Consider the following 9,082-nt stretch of genomic DNA (forward strand, 5'->3'; position numbering starts at 1 on the left):
CTAACATTGCCCTCTTCTAAGATCATTAACCAAAAACTGTTAAATAACACAATTTAAAGTATCATCTTTGCTGTAAAGCAGAAGAAACCTGCTCCAGAAATTGGGGATTCTTTGACCTCCCAGAATTTTGGGATTTCCAACAAGAAAATAGAACCGAAATTAATTATCTCTTGTTTCTCAACAGAGAAAGAGTTAAATAAAAAAAAAGAAAGAAAAGAGAATAGAATAGCTTATGGAGTCAAAACCAAGTAAGGAATGTTCAAAATGTTTTCAACCTCAACATGACCTCTCTGAAATTCTTCTACAATGGGGAGATGGGGTTTTAGGGTTTCGTAGAAGAAGAGATCGGGAGATGGATGTTTAAGCATTCCCAGAATACCGGCTTTGATTCCCTTGAACCTCAGTCATTGGTGAACCAAAGAATACATTCAAATCATGCAATGACAAGGCCCTCTCAAGTATTGGGTCTCGGTGACGCATGTCTATCGCAAACCTACATCTAGCCGTAATACATGAGGGAATCGACAACATAAGATTCTTCGTCAATACACACCCATATGTGTACTCGCATTCGTACCCTGGCATTAACATGTCTAGGCATACCCAATGCGACGACCATATGATAAGGGTGTTGCCCAAAGCCTAGTCATGACTACCAATTTAAAGTGAAACTTATGGACATCATTGCTCAAAAAGTTTATATCGCATGTGATTATATTAAACCAAAATGTATGAAATATTTCATACAAAGTAAACTGGGTTGAACCAGATTAAACCAGGTTTGATGGACATATACAAATCCAACACCACCCCCTAGGAGAAATTCCCTAGAATCCGGTGTTCGATGCTCTCGGAGAAAGGGCAAAGAACGTTGGTGGTTGCACCGGCTTTCGACATAGAATGGTTAGTTTTTTCAATTGTCTTCTTCTATGGTTCCATCAATGGCATTTCGACAATTACATCCCCTCTTTCTCTCTCTCCCTCACCCAATCGGTGGTAGTGTCACAAAAGAGTGGTCGGTTTCTCATGCCAAGCATCCACACCTCTCAAGGCCTGATTCATTCTACCTATCTTTGTCCTATGAATTTGATTATTGTGAGATAAATTATTTTCCAATGGACTCCCAAATGATTTCTCTTCACAGATTAATCGAGATGAAGACTTCCATCCCTCACTACCACCCCTGGGTACAACCGTTGTAGATGGTAGGTCCTTCTATTACAATGAATAACCATCTTCCACTTTCTCAATATAGTTGTTTTGGTTGGAAACCAGGGAACATATGAGAGGGGAAAAGTATCATCTGGTAATCTGGCTGTATGTATGTACGTGTTGAAACCAAACCAATCCCAATACCATGGCTCTACCATCAGAATACGAAGAAGGTTGAGATTGAGCATGCATTACTATGAAGAAATATTGACAATATAATATCACATGGGCATTCCAAACAAGGGCAACCCACTTTATGTCCTTACAAGTGTTGGAGAAAAAACTCGCGTCAAAGATGGTGCTTCTGGAGTGCTTGCAACTTATTGGATTGGGCTGAAAAAGACGGAGTTTTTTTTTTTTTTTTTTTGGGCGGGTGGGGTGGGGTTGTTAAAATTGAACAGGAACAGAGTTCCATGTCTCGAAGACCCAAAACTGTTGAAGTTAGTGACACCTAAAGCATATGAAAGGGGAGGGGGTGTTGGATTTGTATGTCCATCAAACCCGATTTACTTTATATTAAACATTTCATACATTTTGGTTTAATATGATCACATGCAATATAAACTTTTTGAGCTATGTATGTCCATAAGTTTTACTTTGAATTGGTAGTCAGGACTAGGGTCTGGGCTAGGCACCCTTATCATATGGTCGTCACATTGGGTATGCCTAGATAAGCTGATATCAGGGTACGAATGCGAGTACACACATGGGTGTGTGTTGGCGAAAATTCTTAATTTGTCAATTTTCTCATGTATTACTGTCAGATGTAGGTTTGAGATAAACATGCATCACCGAAATCCAGTACCTGAGAGGGCCTTGTCATTGCATAATGTGAACGTATTCTTTGGTTCACTTATGACTGAGGTTTAAGAAACATAAAGCTGGTGTTTTGGGAATGCTTCAATATTATGGGAGTGAAAGAATGACTCAACATGGTCTTCACTGCTCGATTGAGAAATATCATGGGGAGTTAGTCTGGGGATGATTGGATAAGAATTAGGATCTTGTACCGTTTTGTAAATGATTTTGCAAAACATATTTTCACATAAAATGATATATTATATTTATGTGTTGATTAAATGATTTAATCGGTTTTTGCAGATTTCGATTGTACATAGATGCTCCGATATGGACATGTACCATGGAGTGGGGTTTGGCAGTACTAGTGTGCATGTCCTAGATTCCATGGTGATGATGTTTTTTTTTTGGTAGAATGATGATGATGTTGTTTAGCAGAGGGTTGGTGCATAATTGTTATGCAAGGGTATTTCAGGGATTTACTAATTAGTAATTAATTTATTTAATCTTAAATGGACTTGATGCATATAATATTTAATGGCCCATTAAAGTTTAAAGTTTTAATATTTTTATTTTTCTTTTAGATTATGCTTCTTCACTAATTAGAAGTCCATCAAGGAAGCCCATTAGCGTTTTGCCAATCAAAAGAGCGAGTGGCCGACTCTCACTGGGAATGCTAGAGGGGGCTCTATATAAACACACACAAGGGGGGATGACCGCCATAGGCTGGACGAATTTTCTACCACTCTCTCTTGCTCTCTTGAGTGGTGAAGTTGTTTTAGGGTTTTGGAAATCCTAGTTTTCTGGATTGGATCTTATTCTTGGAGAAGAGGTTTTGGTTTGGCTTGTGGATCTTCTACTGCATCAAGGAGGTTCAAGTTAGGGCTTTATTGAAGTGCTCGTTAGGGGAATAACCATTATCTAGAGGATGAGCAACACTTGAGGCTCTACATGTTATCAAATCTTAAATGTTTATTTTATTCATTAAATTTTATTAATTTTTTAGTAACCATGGGATGTGAAATAAACCCAAATCGATCTCTTTTCGTTGCGCATGCGGGTATGTGATGGTTTCATTTTTCCATCCCAGATGTTTTTCTCTTTTTTTGCAAAACTCTAATTTTTATGAGATAAGAAAAGAGATGGTTTGGTAAATTTTTCAACCCCACGTATAATATTTATTGGTTTCCCATGAGCAACCATGGAGGTGATCAGGAAAATATAACCATGGAATTGGGTGAACCAAGAGATGATCCCATCACTGCCAACAAGGGGCGGACGCTGGACCTTCTTCTCGTTGGACTCCAACGACAAGTTCTCTTGCTACAAAGAAAGTGACTAGAGTTATCCCAATCCTCCATGTGAAATGACGAAAACTAGCCTAGTTTAAAAGTAGACAAATGATGTAGGGATGGGTAAACAAGTAAGGTTACAACTAGGGCTGCAACAGGGTCGGGTTGGGCCGGGCTTTTTAAAACCCTAGCCCAACCCTATGTCCCCTTAGTTGGGCCTAAGCCCGCCCTGACCCTGAGGGACCAAGCCCAACCCAAACCCGCCTTGATTGACCCTGCAATAAGCAAATTAAAATAACAAGTGTAGGGAAGATGTGAAAGTGGCTTGAACCAAAGACCTCCTTATAGCAATTGGCTTTTATGCACTACGAACTACAAAGTGCGCCATGCACTTGTTTATATCTTTATTACCTTCTATTGTTTAATAAATAAAGAATTTTCTTCGGGGCGATCAAGGTTAAAAATCAAGGTCGGACTGAGCCCGAGGTCTCAACCCTGACCCAACCCGACCTTGACTCAAGGCCAGGAATTTCTGACCCTAACCCACTCTCAGGGCCAGAAATCTTAGCCCAGGCCCTATTCGGGCTCAGGGCGGGTTCGGGCCGACAGGGCCAAACTTGCAACCCTAGTTACAACAATTCATTCTAACCCCCAGGTTGGTTACAAACAGCTTTACCCACACCAACCCCACCCTCCAAAAAAAAAAAAAAATCCCGATTCCACAGGGCTAAAAGGATAGGATGTAAACGGACCGGATTCAGCTCGGATAGTGCTATATCCGCATCCGCATCCACATCTGATTAGCTTTTGGATGGATTTGGATAGTGCTAAATGGATACGGACACGGATATGAATCTAATGTTTTATCTATTTACATGTAAATTTAGCTTTTCAGATAGGTATAGTCTATCCGTATCCACATCCGTTTAGCTTTCAGTCGCATTCAGATAGTGTTAACCAGATATGGACACAGATACGAAAACAAATTTTGGCTTTTCATTTCCACCCCTACTAAAAGGGTATCGCCTAATTAGTTGTTAATTTCTCTATCGTCAGTTCTAAACTGAACCATGTCAGACCAAGAAAGAATTTTTTTCGTCTACCGCCTCTTGTGAGATGCAGAATTGCATCGGTCAAAGAACCGTAGACGATAACGATTCGACCAAGAAGGGTCAGAAGTTGCCGATCTTCATAGCTTACGTGGAAATTAGATGACGTGGACCTTCGTACAAGTTCCACATTTCCACTTCGATTCCGAGCAACCGCCAAAGTTGTTACTCTCGATTCTCGAACCATCTTCTTCCGCCCTTTTGTATTCTTAAGAAGGTTGTTCTATACACTTGATTGTTGTATACACTTGATTGTTGACACAGTTCTTACTTGAAAATTAACTTCTAGACACAGAGACCCAAATCAGGAAACAATGGTCACTGCAGACTCCATTTTGGCGTTGATTATGGCTTATAGGACTTCTTTTAGAAACCCTCACGACAAAATAGCATTAGCTGTTCACGCTTCCTTTCTCGCCTCTGGATGTATTCTTGTTGCCACTGGGCTTCCTGCTTTCTCCGACACTGTTTTGTCCTCTCCTTCTACAGGTAATCTATCCATTGTTTTTGAGTCGTCTATTTCTGCTGTTTGTTTTTTCCTCTTGCAGTTTCTTTCCTTTGGTGTGGATAATGATCTTCTTTCTTGAATTGGGTAGATGAAGTTGGGATGGAGTGTAACGGAAAACGCTTATGCTTTCCTCTACCGCAAAGAGGAAAACGGTGCCAAGAAATTGGTCTTAGAAAAATGTTTGCGATGGGGGTTAAATTGATTGTGGATGCACTGGTCGTGGGAGGTGGAGAGGAGAAACGTGTCACCCTCCAAATCGAGTAAATTTTTTCTTTTTTGTTTTATAATTTTTATTTCCTTGAGCTTACGTTGAATTTGTGGCATTATTATATAAGAAAAGGGGATGGCTGGGTTTTGGAACTGTTTTAATTCTAAATGAGTGGATGTCGGGATTGTGGAATTCCTTTGATTCTGCAACTCTTACGGGTTTGTGGTTTATGCAGTGTTTTACAAGTATGATGGGGGAAGTGAGAGCACTAACTATTCTGACATGTATAAGAATTTTGAGGAGCTTGTGAGTATGTTGAATTCCATTATTCTGGCTAAATTGGATGAATCATCGACATCTAACGGTTTAAGGTACCTAATTTAAATTACAGTATTGCCCTTGTTTTCTGATGCTATCACTATTTTTGTGAAGAACTCTGTTACTTGAATTTTGGTAGGCAATTTTTTTTAGTGTTCCGAGGAAAATACCATTTCATGATAACACAAAGTTGGAGAAACATTGTCGAAGGAACAAATTTGGCTCAATTTGGTTGCAAGGGAAATTAAAGAAATTGAAGTGAAACCAGATCTATACTAAAATGCAAACTTTTAATATGATTGTGACTAATTCTAAAATTGTTTACAACTCCAAAACATTCCAAATATAGTTATTAAATTACGCAGACGTCCCCTGTACTATGACCTAAATACACACACCTCCCCTGTGATTCCAACAATTACAACTGTCTCACTTTTATTGATGGTGTTATATATAAAACATAAATGACAATTTTAACCACCTCACTAAGCTCAACCCACTCAACCCTTATTTGGACCCTTAACCAGTAGAATATCCCACTTTTTTAACCCTCTTCCCTGCAAGTAACGTCGTTCCCCTTCATCCAAGGTTTTAAGTATCGTTCCGTATCCTTCGATACTAACCGATACGTGTCATATCTTAAGTACCGATACGCTATAGTACTAATACGATACCTAAATTTTTTTTGGAATTAGTACATGTAAGATACCTCATCCTGTATATATAATTAATTGAATGCACTTGTCTTGTCGTACTTTGTTCTCCTTTTTATACATGATATATTTTACATATTACTTATTTATAGTGTTTATGCTTCAAAACTGTTTTTGGCATATATCCTAAGCATTTGCATATGTTTCTTGACCATTTCCATACATATCTAGCGTATCTTGCGTCTCTCTGATACGATACGATACAATACATCTATTAAAATACCCTTCTGATATGATTCCCGATACCGATACGTTAAACCTTGCCTTCATCTCCTGAGGACTTGCAACTCATCAGTGACCTGCAAGACCTGCAACTCCTTCCAGTGTTGCAGTATGAGTTTCTTCGTAAGTATGTGAATAAGAGGCTCTCCTTTAAGAACTGCAGGAGAACCTTTTTGGATGTAGAAACAGGGAAGCTTCCAGAAAATGGTTCTATCCCTTGCTGTTCTTGGGTCACTTTTGCCTAAGAAGAAGGTCCATGGAAATCATCAATGGTGTGTCGTATTTTCTTGCCAACAATGTATTTTTATCCTGAGAAGAAGGTTGATGCAGATCTGAAGGTGTATTCAAGGAAGAAGAAGAAGAGGGCTGTTGCTTAGCAGCGACGATTAGGCAGCAGCCACGTTTTTTTTTAATCTCGGGTTGTTGAGTTGTTTTGTCTTTGTAGAGCCGTTTAGTTCAGTTTAAGTTGTGGTCCGTTCTAGTGGTCTAGCTGAAGTTACTTACCTTCTATTTTCATTGTTAGTAGTTACTATCTATTTCCATTGTTAGTAATTGTCAACAATTAGTTCACATTAGTTAAGAAACTGATTGTGTCGGGACCAAATTGGAAACTTCCTAATTTGGGAACCTTCTAATTTTGGACCCCTTCTGTTCCCTTCTATTATTATATAAAGCAGCCCAAGAGGCACAAGGGGCCCACGATTTCTTCTTCAACTCATTGCTGCTGTTTGCATGCTTGCTACCCATGGAGTTTCCTTAGTGTTTGATCTAAGGTGGAAGGGGCTGGTGTTTGATCCAGTCGACTCTTTGTGGTAGGAAGCCCGGGAGGCTGTTATCAACTTGTGTTCTTCATCCTTTTACTACTCTAAAACCATTAGAAGGTTGTCTTCATTCTTCAACAATTAGTCCACTGTTGAGTAAGTTTTGCCATTCAATTCTGTTAGTTTCTAATTCTGTTCCCTAAACCTTCCAATTTCTTATTCCCCAAGTCTACCACTCCTACTCCAATCCACCCATCAGAACTGGCCAATAATTTGATCGAGTTTTAGTCCACCCAGCAGGGGAATTCGATTAGAATTTCAGACCAAACTGACCACATGATCTGCAGTATTCACTTTCTCCCACAACCAGTCTCTGTGTTAAGTTTTTCTGCAGTTTTGATCTGTTTTATGAAATCGGTAGGAAGGCTTAAGCCTGCTGATTGCATAGAGGCCTTTGGCATTAAACCCTACTTTGAAGAACATCTGAGAAGTTATTTCACCGGTGATCTGCCCACACCCAATCGACACACGGGTGACTCTAAAAAAATCAAGCTAGAACTCGAAGAGTATTCGGGTAAGCATGTTCCCCAAGTGTTTTATGATTGGTTGGCAGCGTTAGATGATTATTTTGATTGGTATGAATTATCTGAGGCACAAGTTAGTTGGTGCTACACGTAAGTGGTGGAGAACACGGGTGCAGAGCAGGTCATCAGGAGATGCCGAGTTTGCCAGCTAGCTAAGGGTGCCAAGCAGAGCACGAGTCTCTATTCACCATTGCCGATCCCTCACCAGCCTTGGGTTGACATCAGGTTGGATTCTATACTTGGGCTTCCCCCTACCAGAGAGAGATTTGACTCCATCATGGTGGTTGTTGACTGATTCACCAAGATGGCTCATTTTATCCCCTGTCGAAAAACACTTGATGCTTCCCACATTGCCAAGTTGTTTTTCAAGGAGATAGTTCACATCTATGGGCTGCCGAGTACTAGTCTCTGACTGAGATGTGAAATTTATGAGCTACTTCTGGAAGACTCTATGGCTGAAGACAAACACCAAGCTTCTGTTCTCTACTGCCTTCCACCCCCGACTGATGGACAGACGGAGATGGTTAACAGGAGCCTGTAATCTACTGAGATGTTTGGTCAGAGATTGTGCGAAAACATGGCCGTCCATTCTTGACATTGCTGAGTTTGCTTACAATACCTAGGTAAACAGGACCACCGGACATACCCCTTTCGAGATTCTTCTAGGGATACAACCCAAACGTCCCATTGATCTTGTTCCTTTACCCCCTCAAGCTAGGGTAAGTGTGGAAGCAGATGAGTTCCTCCGCCATATCACCAAGGTACACGCTGATGTTCGAAGGAAGATGGCCCTCAGTACTGAGCATTACAAAGCCACTGCTGACAAACATCGCCGGTTCGTTGAGTTCAAGCCTGGAGAAATGGTCTTGGTCAGGGTGAACCAAGAGAGACACCAGCCAGGTGTCAATAGTAAACTCCATCCGAAGAAGATGGGTCCATACAAGGTGCTGAAACGTATTGGACCCAATGCTTATGTTCTCGAGTTGCATGTTGCTATGGTGGGCATAAGTAATGTGTTTAATGTGGCTGGTCTCTACTTGTACACGGGACATCACTCAGATGATGGTGATTCGGAGCATATGTTGAGGATGCCCCAACTCAAGGCACCCACTGAAGATGTGATTGAGGAGGTCCTAGACAACATGCATAAGACCCCTCGACATGGCATAGGTTACCATTCTTTCCTTGTCAAGTGGAAAGGTCGCCCACGCCAGGACAATACTTGGATCCATGCAGATGATTTCAAGAGGCTTGATCCCGAGTTGTATGATCGATACATGGTCTTCACTCATTCATCGGAGATGAATGTTTCTAAGCCGGGGAGAGCTGATATAGGTCCAAGCACTAGGAAGAAGAA

At 40.6% G+C, this 9,082-nt stretch overlaps 1 protein-coding gene across 1 annotated transcript; it reads left to right on the forward strand.

The window, feature by feature from the left end:
- Positions 1-4,586: 4,586 nt before the first annotated feature.
- LOC122652480 (probable proteasome inhibitor) lies at positions 4,587-5,490 on the forward strand. Its single transcript, XM_043846229.1, has 4 exons — positions 4,587-4,628; positions 4,676-4,900; positions 5,008-5,179; positions 5,363-5,490. Exons 2-4 carry the CDS (start codon positions 4,726-4,728, stop codon positions 5,376-5,378), a joined length of 363 nt encoding a protein of 120 aa, XP_043702164.1. The 5' UTR covers positions 4,587-4,628; positions 4,676-4,725; the 3' UTR covers positions 5,379-5,490.
- Positions 5,491-9,082: the final 3,592 nt, after the last annotated feature.

This window comes from Telopea speciosissima, chromosome 2 (genome assembly GCF_018873765.1).
Source record: "Telopea speciosissima isolate NSW1024214 ecotype Mountain lineage chromosome 2, Tspe_v1, whole genome shotgun sequence".
NCBI classification, from domain to species: domain Eukaryota; kingdom Viridiplantae; phylum Streptophyta; class Magnoliopsida; order Proteales; family Proteaceae; genus Telopea; species Telopea speciosissima.